Source organism: Oncorhynchus kisutch, linkage group LG14 (genome assembly GCF_002021735.2).
Source record: "Oncorhynchus kisutch isolate 150728-3 linkage group LG14, Okis_V2, whole genome shotgun sequence".
NCBI lineage: Eukaryota > Metazoa > Chordata > Actinopteri > Salmoniformes > Salmonidae > Oncorhynchus > Oncorhynchus kisutch.
This window is the reverse complement of record NC_034187.2, coordinates 46,962,973-46,987,739: the sequence shown is the minus strand read 5'-3', so window position 1 is coordinate 46,987,739 and position 24,767 is coordinate 46,962,973. Positions and strand designations below refer to the sequence as shown.

Here is a 24,767-nt window from a genome sequence, read left to right as displayed (position 1 = left end):
GAACTATATCAAAGATTTCTATCATAATTCAAGATTTTTTATAAACATTTCTTAAAAGTGTTTTTCAGATGGACAAACCGTTGCTGTGCGGCTCTCCAGAAAAATCAAGCGGACACGAGAGCGAATAAAACAGCAGATCAACGCCTACAATTGAAGGAACAAGTCACCTCAATTCCACCCAAGACTGGAGTACGTGGATGTTCTCCAGAAAGACCATATAGTCTGGTCCTAGTTGTCCAACAATTTGGGGGACAGTCTGCTCTGGGCAAAGCAGCGTGCAGTGATGCTGCATAACATGTGCCTTAGGGCAGCAAAGGAGAAGCACCTTATACAAGCAGATGTACAAAATTGCCTTTTTTTTATTGCCAGAGAGAGTTGGGTCTTTTTGAGGAGGCCCTTGCTTCTCTTGGGCAGTGTGAGGCTGAGCCAACACGCTTTCCCCTGGGTGACTCTATGCTGCTCCCGAAATAAAATGCAGAACATATTAAAGCTCCAGCAAGCATTTGCAATGTTGACTAGTGATGGCTCGGTCAGCACAGATGTAGAGGAGGACAGTGATTCAGAAGATTGAGGAATTAATGTCTGTCTGTGTTTGCGTGTGAGTTCTACACAGACAAACTATACACGGAGTATTCCAAACATTAGAAACACCTGCCCTCAGAACAGCCTCAATTCATCAGGGCATGGACCTGTACCACTGCACATTGACTCGATACCAGTACCTCCTGTATATAGCCTCGTTATTTTATTGCTACTTTTTTAAACTTTACTTAGTAAATATTTTCTTAACAGCATTGTTGGTTAAGGGCTTGTCAGTAAGCATTTCACGGTAAGGTCTACACCTATTGTGTTCGGCGCATGTGAAAAATACAATTTGATTTAACTCTACAATGTGTTGGAAGCGTTCACCAGGGATGCTGGCCTATGTCGACTCCAATGCTTCCCACAGTTGTGTCAAGTTGGCTGGATGTAATTTTCCCTGTTCCAGGCCCAGCTCCACTCCCATCTCAACTCCTACCGCCAGCTCTAGGCCCAGCACCACCCCCAGCTGAAAACAGATATTCTAAAAATCAAACATTTGCTCCATATTTTCATAATCAGCAGACATATTGGCACAGAAAAAAACAAGTGGTAGATGGCCATATATAGCAAAGCCCACCGTTGCCCTTTAGCGAGAGCAGTGGCCATCTGTTCAAAGGGAATGTCATTATTGTCTAAAGTAAATGGGTCAAGCCACTGCCTGTACTGTACATGTCAATGTTGTTCATCTCAATGACCAAGACATTACAATTCTGAATTGAAACATTGTAGAGTGTTGCATCTTACTTATTGTGAACTTGATGCCATGGCCTGCCTCCAAAATGGTAGATAGTTGGCCCATGCCATAGTGGGAAGGCTTTTTAAAAAACTCTATTCCACCTGGCATGCCCTCTACTTCAATGACCACCTTCTTGGCAGCCACAGCCATATGGAACTCTGCCATGTCCACTTGCTTCATCTAAACAGAAACAGAAATATGGCTTTAGTGAAGGAAAATCAAGTGTACACATTATTCCACGCTTCTACCAGTAATCCAGAAATCTGCTTACTTGAATATCAACAATGTAAACCAACAAGGCACAGCTACCACAGATGTTTTTATAAATCAAATGTCAGCCCTCTACCTGAGAATTTTAGTGGGTACACCTTTTGCTTTACGGTGATCCCTCATAAACAGGTTGTAAGCTGACATGTTACATTTGTAGAGCTTAGTTTTATTTGGGGGACAGCTTGACTCTGGGCCAATTTTCTTCTTTCATTCCCAAACCAATTCTAGAGGAAACAATAGGAAGATAACACAATAGTAAATAATACTGAATCACATTTTCAAATCAGAGCAATTGCACATAGTACTTTATTAAGAGTAGACAAAAAGACATTTTGGTGGAGCAAAAATATTGCTCCACCAACTCAGCTTTTTATCTAGCAGATGATTGAAAAAGGAGCCCTGATATAAACTAGAGGCAAAACACAAATCGCTATGGGAAAAGTTTAAATAACTTAGGAATTACTATTATTATCACAACAGCAGAGGATAGGATCCAGGATTTTAATGTTCTTTTTTCAGTTATAATCCTCTGATAGCTAGCCATGGGGCAGGGGTAAGACCTGACAGCAGCAGTTGGTACTGGTCATTGACAGCAGCAGTTGGTACTGGTCATATAGTCTTAGTAAAATTGTCTGGATTTATGGATGGTTCTTGATTTGTAGAGTGATGGGATGCTTTGAGACTTGGCACTGCCGAACCATACCACCCAAGGAAGCAGAAGGTTAGGATTCTTTTAATTAATGTCTTATTTAAAAGGTGAGGCCAAAGGAAGAAGTCCTAAGCCAAATTCTTTGCCCAGAACCCACAGAGATATTACAAAAAGACATTTCTTATGTTCACAGAATATAAAACAGAACATTAATGAACCTCACCTCCACCACTCTCTCTGACAGTACAATTCTAGTGAGGCGACTCTGGGATGCTGGCTTTCTAAGCAGAGTTGCACAGAAAAATCCATATCACAGACTGGCCAATAAAAAGAAAAGATTAAGATGGGCAAAAGAACACAGACACTGGACAGAGGAACTCTGCCTAGAAGGACAGCATTCCGGAGTCGCCTCTTCACTGTTGACGTTGAGACTGGTATTTTGCAGGTACTATTTAATGAAGCTGCCAGTTGAGGACTTGAGGCATCTGTTTCTCAAACTAGACACTAATGTACTTGTCCTCTTACTCAGTTATGCACTGGGGCCTCCCACTCCTCTTTCTATTCTGGTAGAGCCTGTTTACGCTGTTCTGTGACGGGAGTAGTACACAGCGTTATACGAGATCTTCAGTTTCTTGGCAATTTCTCGCATGGAATAGCCTTCATTTCTCAGAACAAGAATAGACTGACGAGTTTCAGAAGAAAGGTCTTTGTTTCTGGCCATTTTGAGCCTGTAATCAAACTCACAAATGCTGATGCTCCAGATACTCAACTAGTCTAAAGAAGGGCAGTTTATTGCTTCTTTAATCATCAGGACAACAGTTTTCAGCTGTGCTAACATAATTGCAAAAGGGTTTTCTAATGATGAATTAGCCTTTTAAAATTATAAACTTGGATTAGCAAACACAACGTGACATTGGAACACAGAAGTGGTGGTTGCTGATAATGGGCCTCTGTACGCCTATGTAGATTTTCTATAAAAAATCTGCCGTTTCCAGCTATAATAGTAATTTACAACATTAATAATGTCTACACTGTATTTCTGATAAATTTGATGTTATTTTAATGTACAAAAAATGTGCTCTTCTTTCAAAAACAAGGACATTTCTAAGTGACCCCAAACATTTGAACGCTAGTGTACATGTTGGTAGAGTTATTAAAGTGACAATGCATAGAAAATAACAGAGAGTAGTAAGCAGCGTAGAAGAGGGCAATGCAAATAGTCTGGGTAGCCATTTGATAAGCTGTTCAGGAGTCTTATGGCTTGGGGGTAGAAGCTGTTTAGAATCCTCTGGGACCTAGACTTGGTGCTACGGTACCACTTGCCATGCGGTAGCAGAGAGAACAGTCTATGACTAGGGTGGCTGGAGTCTTTGAGAATTTTTAGGGCCTTCCTCTGACACCGCCTGGTATAGAGGTCATGGATCACAGGAAGCTTGACCCCGATGATGTAGTCTGTAATAGTTTGCGAGCCCTGTCACATCCGACGAGAATCGGAGCCGGTGTGGTACGATTCTATCTTAGTCCCGTATTGACGCTTTGCCTGTTTGATGGTTCGTCGGAGGGCACAGCGGGATTTCTTATCAGCTTCCGGGTTAGAGTCCTGCTCCTTGAAAGCGGCAGCTCTACCCTTTAGCTCAGTGTGAATGTTGCCTGTAATACATGGCTTCTGGTTGGGGTATATTTTATTTATTTTACCTTTATTTTTACTAGGCAAGTCAGTTAAGAACAAATTCTTATTTTCAATGACGGCCTAGGAACAGTGGGTTAACTGCCTGTTCAGGGGCAGAACGACAGATTTGTACCTTGTCAGCTAGGGGATTTGAACTTGCAACCTTCCGGTTACTAGTCCAACGCTCTAACCACTAGGCTACCCTGCCGCCCCATATACGTACAGTCACTGTGGGGACGACGTCCCCGATGCACTTATTGATAAAGCCAGTGACTGATGTGGTGTACTCCTCAATGCCATCTGACGAATCCCGGAACATATTCCCGTTTGTGATAGCAAAACAGTCCTGTAGTTTAGCATCTGCTTCATCTGACCACTTTTTTTATAGACCGAGTCACTGGTGCTTCCTGCTTTAATTTTTGATAGAATTATGGTCAGATTTGCCAACTGGAGGGCGAGGGAGAGCTTTGTATGCGTCTCTGTGTGTGGAGTAAAGGTGGTTAAGAATATTTCACCCTCTGGTTGCACATTTAACATGCTGATAGAATTTAGGTAAAACTGATTTAAGTTTCCCTGCATTAAAGTCCCCGGCCACTAGGGCCGACGCCTCTGGATGAGTGTTTTCCTGTTTGCTTATTGCGGTATACAGCTCACTGAGTGCGGTTTTAGTGCCAGCATCGGTCTGTGGTGGTATGTTGACAGCTACAAAAAAATACAGATGAAAAGTCTCTAGGTAGATAGTGTGGTCCACAGCTTATCATGAGATATTCTACCTCAGGCAAGCAAACCCTTGAGACTTCCTTAGATATCGTGCACCAGGTGTTGTTTACATATATGCATAGGCCTCCGCCCCGTGTCTTACCAGAGGCTGCTGGTCTATCCTGCTGTCTAGAGTGTATAACCCACCAGTTGTATGTTGTTAATGTCGTCGTTCAGCCACGACTTGGTGAAACATTAGATATTTCAGTTTTTAATGTCCCGTTGGTAGTATATACGTTAATTCAGTTGGTCCCATTTATTTTCCAGCGATTGATGGTTAGCTAGCAGGATGGAAGGCAAAGGCAGATTAGCCACTCATTGCCTGATCCTCACAAGGCACCCTGATATTTTTCCGCAAAATCTCATTTTCCTTCTCCAGCGAATGACAGGGATCTGGTCCTGGTCGGGTGTCTGTAGTAGTATATCCCCCCCGTCCGACTCATTGAAGAAAAACTCTTCGTCAAATCTGAGGTGAGTAATGTCAGTTCTGATGTCCAGAAGCTCTTTTCGGTCATAAGAGATGGTAGCAGCAACATTATGTACAAAACAAGTTACGAACAACACGAAAAAACAAACAAAATAGCATGGTTGGTTAAGAGACGATAAGGCGGCAGCCATCCCCTTCGGCGCCATTCAGTGTGCAATCATGAGCACAGCTGGGGCTTTTGCAGATGCATGAGATTACGACTGTTCAGAATGATGATATGATAAGAGGGTTGTGCTGTGGTGGAGGGTTGTGCCGTGGTGGAGATCTTTGTGGGCTATACTCGGCCTTGTCTCAGGATGGTAGGTTGGTGGTTGAAGATATCCCTCTAATGGTGTGGGGGCTATGGTTTGGAAAAGTGGGTGGGGTTATATCCTTCCTGTTTGGCCCTGTCCGGGGGTGTCCTCGGATGGGGCCACAGTGTCTCCTGACCCCTCCTGTCTCAGCCTCCAGTATTTATGCTGCAGTAGTTTGTGTCAGGGGGCTAGGGTCAGTTTGTTATATCTGGAGTACTTCTCCTGTCCTATTCGGTGTCCTGTGTGAATTTAAGTGTCCTCTCTCTAATTCTCTCTTTCTTTCTCTCTCTCGGAGGACCTGAGCCCTAGGACCATGCCTCAGGACTACCTGACATGATGACTCCTTGCTGTCCCCAGTCCACCTGGCCGTGCTGCTGCTCCAATTTCAACTGTTCTGCCTTATTATTATTGGACCATGCTGGTCATTTATGAACATTTGAACATCTTGGCCATGTTCTGTTATAATCTCCACCCGGCACAACCAGAAGAGGACTGGCCACCCCACATAGCCTGGTTCCTCTCTAGGTTACTTCCTAGGTTTTGGCCTTTCTAGGGAGTTTTTCCTAGCCACCGTGCTTCTACACCTGCATTGCTTGCTGTTTGGGGTTTTAGGCTGGGTTTCTGTACAGCACTTTGAGATATCAGCTGATGTACGAAGGGCTATATAAATACATTTGATTTGATTTGATTAATAAGATTACTATTTATCGATGAACTAGATATACCTTAGAGTTTAATTCAGGAGATGGTAACTCTTTAAACAACCTCTTCCGTTATTTAATCGGGTAACAATTAAACATAGTTAGTGGATTAAATAAATAACAGTCATCAGATTAATGAAAGTAAAGTCAGAACACTAGTGAGGTTGTTGCCATTATATGTTGCCTGAACCAGTATTTTTATGTTACTGTGTTGTTATTGTAATGGTGATTTTGCTTCTGTTTGTAAATAATTGTGTAACAATGGGCTGTAAAATCAGAACATCAAATTTGATTTGTCACATAAACATGGTTAGCAGATGTTAATGCGAGCATAGCGAAATGCGTGTGCTGCTAGTTCCGACAGTGCAGTAATATCTAACAAGTAATCTAACAAATTCACAACAACTACCTTATACACACAAATGTAAAGGGATGGAATAAGAATATGTACATATAAATATATGGATGAGCGATGGCTGTGTGGCATAGGCAAGATGCAATAGATGGTATGAAATACAGTATATACTGTACATATGAGATGAGTAATGTAGGATATGTAAACATTATTAAAGTGCCATTATTTAAAGTGACTAGTGATACCTTTATTAAATCCATTAATTAAAGTGGACAGTGATATGGGTCTGTATGTTGGCAGCAGCCTCTCTATGTTAGTGATGGCTGTTTAGCAGTCTGATGGCCTTAAGATATTCAGTCTCTCGGTCCCAGCTTTGTTGCACCTGTACTGACCTCAACTTCTGGATGATAGCGGGGTGAACAGGCGGTGGCTTGGGTGGTTGTTGTCCTTGATATTGATATTTTTGGCCTTCCTGTGACATCGGGTGGTGTAGGTGTGCCGGAGGGCAGGTAGTTTGCCCCCGGTGATAAGTTGTACAGACCACGCACTACCCTCGGGAGAGGCTTGTGGTGCAGTTGCCGTCCCAGGCGGTGATACAGCCCGACAGGATGCTCTCGATTGTGCATCTGTAAAAGTGTGTGAGGGATTTAGGTGACAAGACAAATTTCTTCAGCCTTCTTCACCACGCTGTCTGTTTGTCTGTGATGTGTACGCCGAGGAACTTGAAACTTTCCACCTTCTCCACTACTGCCCCGCCGATGTGGATAGAGGGGGGTGCTCCCTCTGCTGTTTCCTGAAGTCCACAATCATCCCCTTTGTTTTGATGACATTGAGTGAGAGGTTGTTTTCCTGACACCACACTTCGAGTACCCTCACCTCCTCCCTGTAGGCTGTCTCGTCATTGTTGGTAATCAAGCCCAGTACTGTTGTGTCGTCTACAAACTTGATGATTGAGTTGGAGGCATGCATGGCCACGCAATCATGGGTGAACAAGGAGTACAGGAAAGGGGGCTGAGCACGCATCCTTGTGGGGCCCCAGTGTTGAGGATCAGCGAAGTGGAGATGTTGTTTCCTACCTTCACCACCTGGGGGCGGCCCATCAGAAAGTTACTGTTACCCAATTACACAGGTCAGCGTTGAGACCCAGGGCCTTAAGCTTAATGATGAGCTTGGGGGGGTACTATGGTGTTGAATGCTGAGCTCTAGTCAATGAACAGCATTCTTACATAGGTATTCCTCTTGTCCAGATGGGGTAGGGCAGTGTGCAGTGTGATGGAGATTGCATCGTCTGTGGACCTGTTGGGGCAGTATGCAAACTGAAGTGGGTGTAGGGTGGCAGGTAAGGTGGAGGTGAAATGATCCTTAACAAGTCTCTCAAAGCACTTCATGATGACAGAAGTGAGTGCTACAGGGCAATAGTCATTTAGTTCAGTTATCTTTGCCTTCTTTGGTACAGGAACAATGGTGGCCATCTTGAAGCATGTGGGGACAGCAGACTGGGATATGGGAGCAATTGAATATGTCCGTAAACACACCAGCCAGCTGGTCTGCGCATGCTCTGAGGATGCGGCTAGGGATGCCGTCTGGGCCAGCAGCCTTGCGAGTGTTAACACATTTAAATGTTTTACTCACTTCGGCCACGGAGAAGGAGAGCCCGCTGTCCTTCATAGCGGGCCGCGTCAGTGGCACTGTATTATCTTCAAAGCGGGCAAAGACGGTGTTTAGCTTGTCTGGGAGCAAGACATCGGTGTCCGTGACATGGCTGGTTTTCTTTTTGTAGTCCATAATTGCCTGTACACCCTGCCACATACGTCTCGTGTCTGGGCCGTTCAATTGCGACTCCATTTTGTCCCTATACCGACATTTCGCTTGTTTGATTGCCTTGCGGAGGGAATAACTACAGTTTTTAATCGGCCACATTCCCCCAACCTCTTTCCATGGTTGAATGAGGTGGTTCGTGCTTTCAGTTTTGCGCGAATGTCGCCTTCTATCCAAGGTTTCTGGTTGGGATAGGTTTTAGTAGTCACAGTGGGTACAACATCTCCAATGCACTTCCTAATAAACTCACTCACCGAGTCAGCGTATAAATCAATGTTATTGTCTGAGGCTTCCCAGAACATTTTCCAGTCCACGCGATCAAAACAATCTTGAAGCGTGGACTCCGATTGGTCAGACCAGTGTTGAATGGTTCTTGTCACGGGTACATCCTGTTTGAGTTTCTGCCTATAGGACGGCACAAGCAAGATGGAGTCGTGGTCGGATTTGCCAAAGGGAGGGCGGGGGAGGGCCTTGTATGCATCGCGGAAGTAAGAGTAGCAGTGGTCCAGTGTTTCTGCTAGAGCGGGTACAACAGTAAATGTGCTGGTAGAATTGAGGTAGTCTTGTTCTCAAATTAACTTTGTTAAAATCCCCAGCTACAATAAAAGCAGCCTCAGGATATATGGTTTTCCGATTTGGGATTTGTAAAAAAATAAATACGAGGCCAATAAATCATCAAATCTTCTGAACCAATTATTCGACTCTGTTATGTTAACTATCCGTCGTAATACACCCAGGAATTATGAAGCAATGAAGACCATCTGTAATGCACCCGTGTAGGTTTTTCCACCTTGCCGGTTCAGCAATTTGAACCAACCCGTGGGCTAGCAACACAACCGCAGCCTAGCAATGAATGCACCCGTGTCGGCCTGCAACCTGGAACGCTCCCTCGGTCTAGCAACGAGACCACTGGCTAGCAATGTCAGTTAAGCTAGCCAGCTGGGTCACGAGTTGCCGGAGCTCGTTCAGAGGAAGTTTAAAACAATGTTTAAAATATTTGGTATTAATTTCAGAGCTACAAATGCAATGCACTTATTATTTATTAATGACCATTTTGCTTCCTATGGCGGGCAAGGCAAGGGAGGTCTGGTCGTCGGCCATGCTGGTGTTCTCGCGTTATTGTGTCATTGTCAACACAGTACATCTACACCACAAAATGAAACGTTGATTTGAACTATCTGACCAACTAGTGGGTCAGGCAGCGCCCCAATGTCTGATTCATATCGCTTGATTTCTGATGATAGTCGTCGATTATATGATTGTATGGGGTGGAATCAGAGAGGTGCGGGGACTGCCTTATGCCTTGATTACACCGACAGTGTCTTACGCAAAATAGTACACAGCATCATCTGGATTTGTGTGTAACAAAAGTCCAACATTCACCTTCTGCTAACATTTCTGTCAAACCGTCCACGCATAGTTCGTTAAATCCAACGTATGCACCACAGAACGCAATGCATCTGCAACGCAATGCTGCAAGGAAAATGCAGCGTTCTATTGGAAATGAATGTACTTCTGGTGTACCAAAATGCAAATCACGGTTGATGTGATCGAGGCCCATGGGGCAGTTGTTGGGCGGTTAACTGTGTTGCTCATGGGCAGAACGGTAAGTTTTTCCACCTTGCCGGCTCAGCAATTGAACCACCAACCTTTTTGTTACTGGCCCAACGCTCTTAACCGCTAGGCTATCTGCCGCTACCTAAGCACCTTTTCCAGCCAACTATCGATAAAAAAAATATTAAGTCAAACAAGTTATAACGTGTGTGAAGTTTCAAATGCATTCTGCCATTACTAAATGTGATAGGTATTTTTACATTAACCAAAAAATATTTGTTTAAAAATATTTCATCAGTCTTCGAAATTATGGAAAACCACTAAATCCATTTTACCGAGATTGAGCTTTCAGAAGTTGTAAAAGGCACTCGCATCTATTGATATTAAGAAAGCGGGTGGCCAGGATGAATTAAACCCTTATTTAAAAAAAATGGGTGCAGAGATCATTGCTGCCCCTCTCACTTTCATATTAAATATTTAATTGGTGAGTAATACCATTCCAAAAGTCTGGAAAGCAGCCTGTCACGCCTTTACATAAGGCATAAGAGCACCTCCTCTCAGCTGCCCACTGCACTGAGGACAGGAAGCACTGTCACCACCGATAAATCTATGATTATCGATCATTTCAATAAGCATTTTTCCACGGCTGGCCATGCATTCCATCTGGCTGCCAACATCTCAGCACCCCCTGCAGCACCCACCAACTGCTAAATCTGGATCCCTACAAATCAGCGGGCTAGACAATCTGGAACCTCTCTTTCTAAAATATTCAGCCAAAATTGTTGCAACTCCTATTACTAGCCTATTCAACCTCTCTTTCGTATCATCTGAGATCGCCAAAGATTGGAAAGCTGCTGCGGTCATCCCCCTCTTCAAAGGGGGAGACACTCTAGACCCAAACTGTTATAGACCAATATCCATCCTGCCCTGCCTTTCTAAAATCTTCGAAAGCCAAGTTAATAAACAGATCACCGACCATATCGAATCCCACCGTACCTTCTCCACTATGCAATCTGGTTTCCGAGCTGGTCATGGGTGCACCTCAGCCACCATGATATCATAACCGCCATCGATAAAATACAGTACTGTGCAGCCATCTTCATTGACCTGGCCAAGGCTTTCGACACTGTCAATCACCGCATTCTTATCGGCAGACTTGATAGCCTTGGCTTATCAAATGACTGCCTCGCCTGGTTCACCAACTACTTCTCCGATAGAGTTCAGTGTGTCAAATCGGAGGGCCTGTTGTCCGGACCTCTGGCAGTCTCTATGGGGGTGCCACAGGGTTCAATTCTCAGGCCAACTCTTTTCTGTGTATATATCAATGATAGCCCTTCCTTGGAGACTGTGCTAAAAACCCTCCAAACGAGCTTCAACGCCATACAACACTCTTTTCCATGGCCTCCAACTGCTCTTAAATGCTAGTAAAACTAAGTGCATGCTCTTCAACCAATTGCTGCCCGCACCCACCCGCCTGACTAGCATCACTACTCTGGACGGTTCTGACCTAGAATATGTGGACAACTACAAATACCTAGGTGTCTGGTTAGACTGTAAACTCTCCTTCCAGACTCACATTAAGCATCTCCAATCCAAAATTAAATCTAGAATCGGCTTCCTATTTTGCAACAAAGCCTCCTTCACTCATGCCGCCAAACATACCCTCGTAAAACTGACTATCATACTGATCCTTTACTTCGGCGATGTAATTGACAAAATACCCCCCAACACTCTACTTAGCAAACTGGATGTAGTCTATCACAGTGCCATCCGTTTTATCACCAAAGCCACATATACTACCCACCACCACGACCTGTATGCTCTCATTGGCTGGCCCTCACTTCATAGTCGTCGCCAAACCCACTGGCTCCAGGTCATCTGTAAGTCATTGCTAGGTAACGCCCCGCCTTATCTCAGCTCACTGGTCACCATAGCAACACTCACCCGAAGCACACGCTCCAGCAGGTTTATTGCACTTGTCATCCCCAAAGCCAACACTTCCTCTGGCCGCCTTTCCTTACAGTTCTCTGCTGCCAATGACTGGAACGAATTGCAAAAATCTCTGAAGTGCGAGTCTTATATCTCCCTCACTAACTTTAAGCATCAGCTATCTGAGCAGCTTATGTGGAAACCACATATCCTGAGGCTGCATTCATTGCAGCTGGGGATTTTAACAAGGCTAATCTGAAAACAAGACTATATCGATTGTGCTACCAGGGCTGGTAAAACCCTGGATCATTGTTATGCTAACTTCCGCGATGCATATAAGGCCCTCCCCCGCCCTCCTTTCGGAAAAGCTGATCACGACTCCATTTTGTTGCTTCCAGCCTATAGACAGAAACTAAAACAGGAAGCACCCGCTCTCAGGTCTGTTCAACGCTGGTCCGACCACTTCAAGATTGACGTAATGCGGAACATATCCCAATCCACGTAATCGAAGCAAACAACAACATTGACGAATACGCTGATTCGCTGAGCGAGTTCATTAGCAAGTGCATTGGCATGTCGTACCCACAGCAACTATTAAAACATTCCCCAACCAAAAAGCGCAAACTCCTGCTTTTAACCAGGGCAAGGTGACCGGAAACATGACCGAATACAAACAGTGTAGCTATTCCTCTCCGCAAGGCAATCAAACAAGCTCAGCGTCAGTGTAGAGACAAAGTAGAGTCGCAATTCAACGGCTCAGACACAAGAGGTATGTGGCAGGGTCGACTGTGAATCACAGATTTCAAAAAGAAAACCAGCCCTGTCGCAGCCCTGTCTTGCTCCCAGACAGACTAAACAACTTCTTTGCTCGCTTTGAGGACAATACAGTGCCATTGACATGACCCGCTACCAAAACCTGCGGACTCTCCTTCACTGCAGCCGACGTGAGTAAAACATTTAAACGTGTTAACCCTCGCAAGGCTGCAGGCCCAGACGGCATCCCAAGCCGCGTCCTCAGAGCATGCGCAGACCAGCTTGCTGGTGTGTTTACGTACATATTCAATCAATCCTTATCCCAGTCTGCTGTTCCCACATGCTTCAAGAGGTCCACCATTGTTCCTATTCCCACGAAAGCTAAGGTAACTGAGCTAAACAACTACTGCCCCGTAGCACTCACTTCCATCATCATGAAGTGCATTGAAGTGCATATCACCTCCACCCTACCTGACACCCTAGACCCACTCCAATTTGCTTACCGCCCCAATAGGTCCACAGACGACACAATCGCAACCACACTGCCCTAACCCATCTGGACAAGAGGAATACCTATGTGAGAATGCTGTTCATCGACTACAGTTCAGCATTTAACACCATAGTGCCCTCCAAACTCGTCATCAAACTCGACCCCGCCCTGTGCAACTGGGTACTGGACTTCCTGACGGGCCGCCCCCAGGTGGTGAGGGTAGGTAACAACATCTCCACCCCGCTGATCCTCAACACTGGGGCCCTACAAGGGTGCGTTCTGAGCCCTCTCCTGTACTCCCTGTTCACCCACGACTGCGTGGCCATGCACGCATCCAACTCAATCATCAAGTTTGCAGATGACACTACAGTGGTAGGCTTGATTACCAACAACGACGAGACGGCCTACAGGGAGGAGGTGAGGGCCCTCGGAGTGTGGTGTCAGGAAAATAACCTCACACTCAATGTCAACAAAACAAAGGAGATGATTGTGGACTTCAGGAAACAGCAGAGGGAGCACCCACCTATCCACATTGGACAGGACAGTAGTGGAGAGGGGAGAAGTTTTAAGTTCCTCTGCGTACACATCGCAGACAAACTGAATTGGTCCACCCACACAGACAGCGTGGTGAAGAAGGCTCGGCAGTGCCTCTTCAACCTCAGGGGAATTAAGACATTTGGCTTGTCACAAAAAGCACTCACAAACTTTTACAGATGGACAATCGAGAGCATCCTGTCGGGCTGTATCACCACCTGGTACAGCAACTGCTCCGACCACAACCGTTAAGGCTCTCCAGAGGGTAGTGAGGTCTGCACAGCGCATCACCGGGGGCAAACTACCTGCCCCCCAGGACACCTACACCACCCGATGTCACAGGAAGGCCATAAAGATCATCAAGGACAACAACCACTTGTTGTTTTTTCCACTTGTTGTTTTCCTACTTACAAAGCATGTAGAGTTCTGTAATTTTTATCATAGGTACACTTGAGAGACGGAATCTAAAACAAAAATCCAGAAAATCACATCGTATGATTTTTAAGTAATTAATTTGCATTTTATTGCATGAAATAAGTATTTGAAACATCAGAAATGCAGAACCTAATATTCGGTACAACAACCTTTGTTTGCAATTACAGAGATCATACGTTTCCTGTAGTTCTTGAGCAGGTTTGCACACACTGCAGCAGGGATTTTGGTCCACTCCTCCATACAGACCATCACCAGATCCTTCAGGTTTTGGGGCTGTCGCTGGGCTATACGGACTTTCAGCTCCCTCCAAATATTTTCTATTGGGTTCAGGTCTGGAGACTGGCGAGGCCACTCCAGGACCTTGAGATGCTTCTTATGGAGCCACTCCTTAGTTGCCCTGGCTGTGTGTTTCGGGTCGTTGTCATGCTGGAAGACCCAGCCACGACCCATCTTCAATGCTCTTACTGAGGGAAGGAGGTTGTTGGCCAAGATCTCGCGATACATGTCCCCATCCATCCTCCCCTCAATATGGTGCTGTCCCCTTTGCAGAAAAGCATCCCCAAAGAATGATGTTTCCACCTCCATGCTTCACGGTTGAGATGGTGTGCTTGGGGTTGTACTCATCCTTCTTCTGCCTCCAAACATGGCGAGTGAAGTTTAGACCAAAAAGCTCTATTTGTGTCTCATCAGACCACATGACCTTCTCCCATTCCTCCTCTGGATCATCCAGATGGACATTGGCAAACTTCAGATGGGCCTGGACATGCGCTGGCTTGAGCAGGGGGACCTTGCGTGCGCTGTAGGATTTTAATCCATGACGGTGTAGTGTGTTACTAATGGTTTTCTTTGAGACTATGGTCTCAGCTCTCTTCAGCTCATTGACCATGTCCTGCCGTGTAGGTATGGGCTGATCCCTCACCTTCCTCATGATCATTGATGCCCCACGAGGTGAGATCTTGCATGGAGCCCCAGACCGAGGGTGATTGACCATCATCTTGAACTTCCATTTTCTAATAATTGTGCCAACAGTTGTTGCCTTCTCACCAAGCTGCTTGCCTATTGTCCTGTAGCCCATCCCAGCCTTGTGCAGGTCTACAATTTTAGCCCTGATGTCCTTACACAGCTCTCTGGTCTTGGCCATTGTGGAGAGGTTGGAGTCTGTTTGATTGAGTGTGTGGACAGGTGTCTTTTATACAGGTAACGAGTTCAAATAGGTGCAGTTAATACAGGTAATGAGTGGAGAACAGGAGTGCTTCTTAAAGAAAAATGAACAGGTCTGTGAGAGCCGGAATTCTTACTGGTTGGTAGGTGATCAAATACTTATGTCATGCAATAAAATGCAAATGAATTACTTAAAAATCATACAATGTGATTTTCTGTATTTTTGTTTTAGATTCCGTCTCTCACAGTTGAAGTGTACCTATGATAAAAATGACAGACCTCTACACGCTTTGTAGGTAGGAGAACCTGCAAAATCGGCAGTGTATCAAATACTTGTTCTCCCCACTGTATATACTGTACTCAATACCCTCTACTGCATCTTCTCTATGCCATTCTGTACCATCACTCATTCATATATCTTTATGTACATATTCTTCATCGCTTTACACTTGTGTGTATAAGGTAGCGGTTGTGAAATTGTTAGGTTAGATTACACGTTGGTTATTACTGCATTGTCGGAACTAGAAGCACAAGCATTTCGCTACGCTCGCATTTCGCTACGCTCGCATTTACATCTGTTAACCATGTGTAAGTGACAAATTAAATTTGATTTGAAAATGTTTGAATTGATCACTGTACCTGTACACAGCCAAACTGTAAATAGCACACCCAACAACCTCAACCCCATATTATTACTTACCCTCTTGCACCCCAGTATCTCTACTTGCACATTATCATCTGTACATCTATTACTCCAGTATTTATGCTAAATTGTAATTATTTTCACCTCTAGGGCCTATTTATTGCCTACCTCCCTACTCTTCTACATTTGTACACACTGTACACAGATTTTTCTATTGTGTTATTGACTGTCTTTGTTTATGTGTAACTCTGTGTTGTTTTTGTCACACTGCTTTGCTTTATCTTGGCCAGGTCGCAGTTGTAAATGAGAACTTGTTCTCAACTGGCCTACCTGGTTAAATAAAGGTGAAATAAAATAAATAAATCCCACATCTAAACTGTCTGCACTGGCAAAATATATGTAAAACCTGGTAAACTCACTTTCTTCATAATAACTCAGTTCTCAATTCCAGTCAGGTTTTAGAGCCAAGCATTGTACAATTACTGCAGTAAGTAACATTGTAGGTGATATTCTAGATACCCATGACAAGAAAAAAATCACTGTTTTTCACATTTTATTGACTTATCAAAGGCCTTCGACACTTGACTATGCCTTGCTGTTGTATAGACTAAAAAAAGGTTGGTTTAAAAGCGCTGATGCAATGGATTGGTTCCAAAACTACCTTTCTGACAAAACAGTGTGTAGCACAAAGGGTTTGGAATCAGAGTTTCAAAGGCTTACAAAAGGAGTTCCCCAGGCCTCAATTTTAGGTCCGATCCTTTTTACACTGTATATAAATGATATAGGGAAGACGGTTGACTCTGCAAATCTCCATGCTGATTACAAATTAATTTATTCTAGCGCATCTAATATTGAGGCTTTTCAGGACTTAGTTGGCTTTGATGTTATTCAAAGGTAGCTTTTCAAATTGAAACTTATGATTCTCTTCCCTGAAAGTAAACAGACGGAGTCACTTGCAGATTTTAACTAAGGCCAGCAAATTGATACAGTCACCTCCTATAAGTATCTTGGGAAGTGGTTAGATAAAAAGCTGAATTTTAAACAGCACATAACTTGATCGAGAAACTGAAATTGGGTTTCTATTTTAGGAACAAATCTTGCGTTTCAATGTTAGTCAAGGATCTTGTTCAAAGCACTTTATCAGTGCCGGATTATGGCGATAGTCTATATGCAGGACTCAGCAAGTACCTCAAACTCTGGACACAGCGTATATTATGGTGTTTTAAGATTTATTACAAATGCTAGATCACTCACCCATCACTGTGATCTGTATGCTATGGTGCAATGGACCTCTCTCTTAACCACCTTGTTTACAAACAAACATTGATAGGACAACTCCCTTTGTATCTATGTTCCTTACTGACCAGATCAGTCACTCAAAGTCTTTGCTCACAGTCGCTGCTGTCCTTGTCTGTTCCTAAGGCTAGAACTGAGATGTGGATTTCTTTCTCCCATTATGCCCCTTCAACCTGGAACCTCAAAAGATAAAGTTAAGGGACTTTAGTGTCCTTGCCTGTCTTTAAGACTGATTGACAACACTGTTTGCAATAGCTTCAGTTGTTTCTAATCTTTAAATTGTATCCCCAACCTGTGACACAGTCTTATTTGTATTTAGAATTTCTCATGTACACGCTGCCATTTCCTTATTTTGTCTTCTTGCAAGGTCACCCTCGCAAAAGAAGTTTAACCTCAATGGGTCTTACCTGGTTAAATAAATTAAAAAATACAATAGGAATTGTCTGAAACAAACAAATAATTGCTTGCTTATGGACAGGTTTTTATTGGCCGCTTATTGGGGAGGTCAATATTAGCGAAAGTTAATTGTGCCTGTAAAAAATATTTCAATAACGCAACTGTTTCACCAGTTCTGGTTGTATTGTGTGTTCAACTAAACAGAAAGAATGTGATGGATATAACATGTTTTTGCTCTCTGGCAGTGCAGGGATAAAAGAAAACCACTACTTAAAATCACATTGCCATTATTTACATGATTCCAATATATGTGTACGTTACAATTATACAAAATGAAAATCTGTAAAGAACACCCCTACCCATCCAAATAAACATTTTACAGGGGGGAAAAGCAAGGAAGTACAATAAACTGCAAATTCTCCTCCAAGAGCCATCATAGATTTCAATCCCCAGGGAAAACAAACATGCATAATACCACTAAGCCAGAGAAAGTGTACAATATGCACACTTAAAAAAAGGGTACAAAATTTAAAAGCAATTATTTTGCTATGCTGATGGAGAACATAACTTTAAAATGTCAATTCCTTCTCTTTGGGTGCTGCATTATAAATAACTTGTCTTATCGGTTGCAGGTCCAAGAACTTCCCATCTTCACAAGAAGAAACGTTATGCTTTTCTTTCAAGATCGTGCCATGGTGGCAGGGTTGGTGTTAAGCATCATTAGAGTTTGTTGTTTTCTTCTCTGTACATTAGGCGAAGATATGGGGGTTGGTTCACTGATTGTTTTTAGCTTTAGCATGTGTGAGGATGTGAGACTTGAGGTTGGTAGATTGGGCAAACTTCTTGTTGCAGCCGTCGAACGGACAGACGTAGGGTCGGTCTCCAGTGTGAATCCGCACATGCGTGCGTAAGTTAAAGTCCAAAGAGAACCGCTTACCGCAGCCCTCAAACGTGCACTTAAAGAGAAGGAGAGAGTAGATTTTATTATGAGGCTACAATGCTGGTTGACAATCTGGGCACCTATGGGTGTATGGCTATACATGCCATGTTTAAGTTAAGTTGAAAGTGTTCCAAATCAAACAAAATGTATACACAGGGATGCAAACTGGTGAGGGCACAAAAAAGTGACAAAAATGCACACGGAAACAAGAAGAACAGTGTAAACTGCTAGAATGGGGTTTTCGGAACACCAAAATTTTACTGACATTGTGATACCAGGACAGGTATCACGATACCGAGTAGTATTGCAGTAGAAAGCGGAGAAGGTAGCTCCGGTAATATGGGGCATAACTTTTGAGTGGTTTGGGCTAGAAACTGACGATTTTCAGTGATGTAAAGGCACAAGCATGACTGTCACTGTTCTCCATTTTTCCTCTATGGCAGTGTGACAGCAAAGCAGCTTGCTAACATTAATAACTGTGTGTAATAATTTGTGCTTTCAAAACATACATGCAACTATAGTCACAGTATTATTTCAAACACAGGTTGCTTACCTGGAGTTGCATTCCAAATGTCCCAGTTGCGTGGGGTGCGTGATCACACAGGGCGAGACTCAATTGCATACCCCTCGCATCCTCTTGCTGAGTTGAGGAGGCGAGGGGAGAGAGGACACGAGGAGTATGCAATTGAGATTCTCCCAGGGAGATCTGTTCATGCCCCTCTTTTATAGCGCCACCGCCCGATTTTTACAGCTCTACACTACTCATGTGGATTACCTATTCAGATCAAAATGGCAAATATCGCCGAAAAGTGCAGATGGCATCCCTGTGAAACTGTAATTGTTAGACAAGATCTCTGTAGATCTCTCAATTAGAAGCCATTTTGAAGGGGCTGGGGGAAACATACCTGGAAAGGCTTCTCTCCGGTATGAACAAGTTGATGCCTCTTCAGTTTAGAGCTTTCAACAAAGGCCTTTCCACATTCGGCACAGACGTGAACACGCGGTCCGTGGGTGTGCAAATGCTTCCTCATCGCCGAGTTATCCCTGAACATTTTAGTGCACCCCTGCAGAGGCAAAGGTAGCAATTAATCATTGTGTAATTTCAGAAATGACAAGATCAAAAGGTCCACATCAGAGCACTTAAACCTTTCTCCAGGTTTCTGTTTTCCCAAAAGCACACCATTTTAAAAAGATGGCCTCAACAATGTTTAAACCACATTAGGAGACTACTCTTGAGGTCTGGGAAAAATGTAAGAATTGTATTTATGGGTGTTACCCTTTAACGCAAGTGCTCACCAGGAAGAGACTGTTTGGTTAACTTCTTGGTGACAAGGGGCAGTATTTTCACATCTGGATGAAAAGCATGCCCGAATTGAACTGCCTGCTACTCATCCCCAGAAGGTACTAATATTATTAGTATTTGGATAGAATTTGGGTAGAAATCCTATTTGGATAGGATTTTAATAGAAAACACTGAAGTTTCTAAAACTGTTTGAATCATGTCTGCGAGTATAACAGAACTTATTTAGCAGGCGAAACTCAGTTTTTTTTAAGGTCACTCTTTTCAATGGGTTTCATTGGGAATCCAGAGTTCTAAGGGACCTTCTTGTAGTTCCTACCGTTTCCACTGGATGTCACCAGTCTTTAGAAATTGGTTGAGGTTTTTCCTCTGTGTAATGAATTAGCCCTGTTCAAAACGAGGGTCACTTGTAGTGTACTGTTAAGATAGAGGCGCGTGACCAGAAAGCTAGCTACAGATTGTTTTCCTCCTGTATTGAACATAGATCATCCCGTCTTCAATTTCATTGATTATTCACATTTAAAAAAAACTAAAGTTGTATTACAAAAGTAGTTTGAAATGTTTTGGCAAAGTTTACAGGTAACTTTTGAGATATTTTGTTGCAAGTTGTTGCAAGATATTTGGAACCGGTGTTTTTCTGGATCAAACACGCCAAATAAATGGACATTTTGGATATATATATATATATATATAGACAGAATTAATCGAACAAAAGGACCATTTGTGATGTTTCTGGGACATATTGGAGTGCCAACAAAAGAAGCTCGTCAAAGGTACGGCATGAATTATATTTTTATTTCTGCGTTGTGTAGCGCCTGCAAGGTTAAAAATATGCTTCTCTCTCTTTGTTTACTATGGTGCTATCCTCAAATAATAGCATCGTTTGCTTTTGCCGAAAAGCCTTTTTGAAATCTGACATGTTGGCTGGATTCACAACAAGTGTAGCTTTAATTTGGTATCTTACATGTGTGATTTCATGAAGGTTTCATTTTTATAGTATTTAAAAAAAAAATGGCGCTCTGTATTTTCACTGGCTTTTGGCCAGGTGGGACGCTAGCGTACCCACGTATCTCAGAGAGGTTTTAAGCATTGTTGCTGTAGCACTCATATGATTGCAGTTTGCTAAACAAATGGCCACTGGACAGATACCAATAATCATATCATTCTAACAGGTAGCCATGGGCTACTTTTAAGTTAACTGAGAAGGTTTTTGGGAACGCCTTTCCATCTCTACCAGAAGAAAGTTATCATTGGCATCATCGCTAATGGCTACACAACATGTAAGCACAAACCGACAAATCAGTGAGAGTCTGCTCGTGTCAAAAGCCACTCTTCCTATTATACCTACCAAGTTAGAAGTTCAAAACCGGCGCTAGAAAGTCTAGGCTCTATCAATGATAGAAATAATGATATGCTTATATACATGTTTTGATGTAAATCTGGATGGGGGGGGGGGGGGGGGGAGGCTATATCGTATCAGTGTAATCAAGCTGTAGACAATAGAACATCACGCATTCGAATGTTTGAACTTGTAGCGCGGTGGCATAAACGTACATGGCTGCAGGGGATTTTGTCAGACATAAAGTAGGGTGTGGTTTTGTTGCATCCAATGGCAGTGTCTGCGATAAGGTAACGCAAAGGTACCACTTGTGGATTTGACAACGCTAACGATGGAATCTAGTCCTTATGACTAGTAGAGCACACTTACTTTGTGGGGGCAGGCTATCGTCCTGGGAGAGTCGTCCTCCTTTATTTTCCGTGGCTTCATCCTGTAAAAGACATGATAGGTCAAAGAACTTGAACTCTCCTCAAGTGTAGTGAATACAAGAGGGGAACATTGTAACAGTACATAAGCCTACATATGGTTTTATTTATTATATCACGCAACAGGGGCGGCAGGTAGCCTAGTGGTTAGAGCATTGGACTAGTTAACTGTAAGGTTGCAAGATCCAAATCCCGAACTGACAAGGTAAAAATCTGTCGTACTGCCCCTGAACAAGGCAGTTAACCCACTGTTCCTAGGCGTCATTGAAAATAAGAATTTGTTCTTTAACTGACTTGCCTAGTTAAATATAAACAGATCATGTTTTGCAACAGAAAACAAAAACAAGGGTTTCTAAATGGACAAGTCCCTCCCAGTTTCCCTCCGTTAGGTGCCTAATGAACATGTGCTTGTGTCACCAGCTCACCTGGCGAACTCTGCCAGCTGTTTGGGGTCTGACAGGTCAATCCCTGGGATGCCTCCAGGCGGGAGCTTCTTCCCTGTCATGTACTCAGAGTAATCGGGAGGGGAACTCTCCCCGATGACATGCTCCTCCACCATAGTGTCATGGTCAATGTCCTTCTTGTCATCTGAGTCCGAGCAAAAGAGCAGAGTTAAAACAGGGATATTATGTGTATTTGATGTCTGACCCAAATGGCCAATTAAAATGCTAGTCACCATTCCCAGCACCTGGAAAATGTATAGCCTTAAAACTGGGGAGCATGGTTGTGTAAATGGTATACAATCTTATATTTTACAGTTGAAAGCAGTATTTGGTCGGCACAGTTGAACAGCAAGTGCACATTTTAGTTCCATTTAAATGGCCCTAGTTTTTAAATGGTACGACTTAGTGAATAGCTGTACTTGCAACAATGCAGGCAGACTAACATCGGGATTTGGAAAAACTCTAATCAACGTAGCTAGCTAACTGGCTGCCGTTTCAAGTTTGTGAACACACATTAGTTTGTTACTAGAATTAAAGTTAGCTAGCCATAGCGAACTGTCTGACGAAAGTCAAATAATCGAACGACATCTTCTCACTCAGGTCAGTCGGTCTCATAAAGCCAACAAGGCAGACTTTGCACAGTTTGTTTTGTTTTAAAGACGCATATAAATAATTGAGATTCCATTCTTGTCGACTCTTCGCCGCGGTTAGAACGGTGCCTAGCTGTAGCATATACAGTCTGACATCTACCCTCCCCACCCTCCCCCGCTTTTCACGAGTTTCGAACAGAGGCCCCTGTGCTGAACTGCGCCACAGCGGCCTACTCCTGGAGCCAGCAACAGCGCGCTCGCTCCCAACCGCCGCCATCTTTCCCCGGCCAAATCAACGCCATTTTTCCGGTCCGCCATACTGTTCCAGGGGAACATGGCGGCGCCCATCAACACATAAAACATGGCTTCCCATAAAAACAAAAACATTTCAAATACACAGCATGCAATTCGGACTTGAAAAACAGTTAAGAATTCTGCTAAAATTAGCCAGAGAACAACGCCCGTACGAGGCCCAGTTTACAAGGCACACAACGCAAGAACAACACAGCTGGCAAATTTGCAAGAACACACTTTCAATAGAACTCTAACGTTAAACTTACCCGATGCCCACATGGTCACCGAAAACTCTCCTTCCAAAGTCTTTATCTGTACTTGTTTCTGTTCCCATTTTCTACCACTGGCCTCCGGTGCACCCAAGTAACTCTTTTTATTTCTCTTCACGCTTCCCCCCTTCTTCATTCGCCCCGAACTCTTCCCGGCGACAGTCACTAGAGTTTGTTCGATATATTCCTCTTCCGCGGCAGGGACTGGGACAGGTATAAGAATTTGGTCCTCGTAATCATCGTCTCCGTGCATGTCCGAATCATCTTCACCAACCACCTCTTCTCGTGTTTGCACCAATATTACCTCCTGATGATGGTGATGCATTGAGTGTGGATCATCTGAGTCAAGGGGCTGTAAAGCGATCATGGGCTGTTCATCGTCGTCCTCTCCAACAACTGTTGTCTCTATGGTCTCCACTTCGATTTCATGGAGTTCCACTATCTCAGCTGGCATCTCTGAGCCGTCCGTTTCAATGTACAGGGTATCGCATGATGCCATGTTGGAAACCCCTGAATTCCTCACACCTGTTATGTTTTTTTACTGCCTTCAACCTACTCAACTCTGTTCTACTCCCGTCTCCACAGCATTGTGAAAATAGCGACTTTAAGGTCACGTGATTATACGGCTACTTTTCAAAATAAAAGTCCCCCTGAAATAATTTTACTAAATTAAAATCACAACAAATATAGTTTAGTTACTTAAACATACATCTATTGAAAAAACGAACAATATATTTTTGAAATCAATTTAACTACACTGAAAATATATGCAACATGTAAAGTCTTGGCCCCATGTTTCATGAGCTGAAATAAAAGATCCCAGAAATTTTACATAGGTTTTACAAAGGTTATTTCTTTAAAATGTTGTACACACATTTGTTTACATTCCTGTTAATGAGCCTTTCTCCATTGCCAAGATAATCCATCCACCTGACAGGTGTGGCATTTCAAGAATCTCATTAAACAGCAAGATCATTACACAAGTGCACCTTGTGCTGGTGATGATAAAAGGCCACTCTAAAATGTGTAGTTTGCCACACAACACAATGCCATAGATGTCTCAAGTTTTGAGGGAGCGTGCAATTGACATGCTGACTGCCGGAATGTCCAACAGAGCTGTTGCCAGAGAATTTTAGGTTATTGTCTTTACCATAAGCCGCCGCCAATTCCGTTTTAGAGAATTTGGCAGTATGTACAACCAGCCTCACAGCCGCTACGGACAACGAAAACAATTGCATTTTATTGATGGCAATTTCAATGCACAAAAATACCATGATGAGAATTTGTTGCATGTTGCATTTATATTTTTGATCAGTATATAATGATGATGTTGATCGTTATAGCCCCCTGTAAAAAACAACAACAATAACCACACAATACCAACACTGTTGCCCAGAGGTGTCAACTCGTAACAGAACAGGATTTAATCATACTTTGAAGATAACATTTTCAAATTGGTCCATTCCAAGAGTAACTTTGGATGGGGCACAGTGTCCCCCGACAGCCCCTATGCTGCAATAGCCTGTGTGCCGGGAGGCTATGGTCAGTCTGTCTTATCTGGTGTACCGTGTGATCTTAGGCATGCTCTTTCTAATTTCACTCTCTCTCCCTTTCTCTCTTTGTCTCCCCTCCCAGAGGACCTGAGCCATAGGAACAT

The 24,767-nt window shown here is 43.5% G+C and overlaps 1 protein-coding gene across 3 annotated transcripts; it reads right to left on the bottom strand.

Moving 5' to 3' along the window:
- Window positions 1–726: 726 nt before the first annotated feature.
- Window positions 727–23,713, bottom strand: LOC109903818 (transcriptional repressor protein YY1-like). 3 transcript variants are annotated; one of them, XM_031788450.1, is made up of 6 exons: window positions 23,108–23,713; window positions 21,940–22,102; window positions 21,459–21,519; window positions 19,356–19,514; window positions 1,327–1,498; window positions 727–1,048 (listed from the first exon to the last, which is right to left on the bottom strand). In XM_031788450.1, the coding sequence occupies exons 1-6, from the start codon at window positions 23,607–23,609 to the stop codon at window positions 1,008–1,010; spliced, it is 1,098 nt and encodes a 365-aa protein (XP_031644310.1). In that variant the 5' UTR covers window positions 23,610–23,713; the 3' UTR covers window positions 727–1,007. The 3 variants fall into 3 exon arrangements, with proteins under 3 accessions (XP_031644310.1, XP_031644311.1, XP_020356381.1); XM_031788451.1 differs by lacking the exon at window positions 23,108–23,713 and adding an exon at window positions 22,554–22,830 and having other exon boundaries at window positions 804–1,048; XM_020500792.2 differs by lacking the exons at window positions 727–1,048; window positions 1,327–1,498 and adding an exon at window positions 16,355–18,466 and having other exon boundaries at window positions 23,108–23,699.
- Window positions 23,714–24,767: the final 1,054 nt, after the last annotated feature.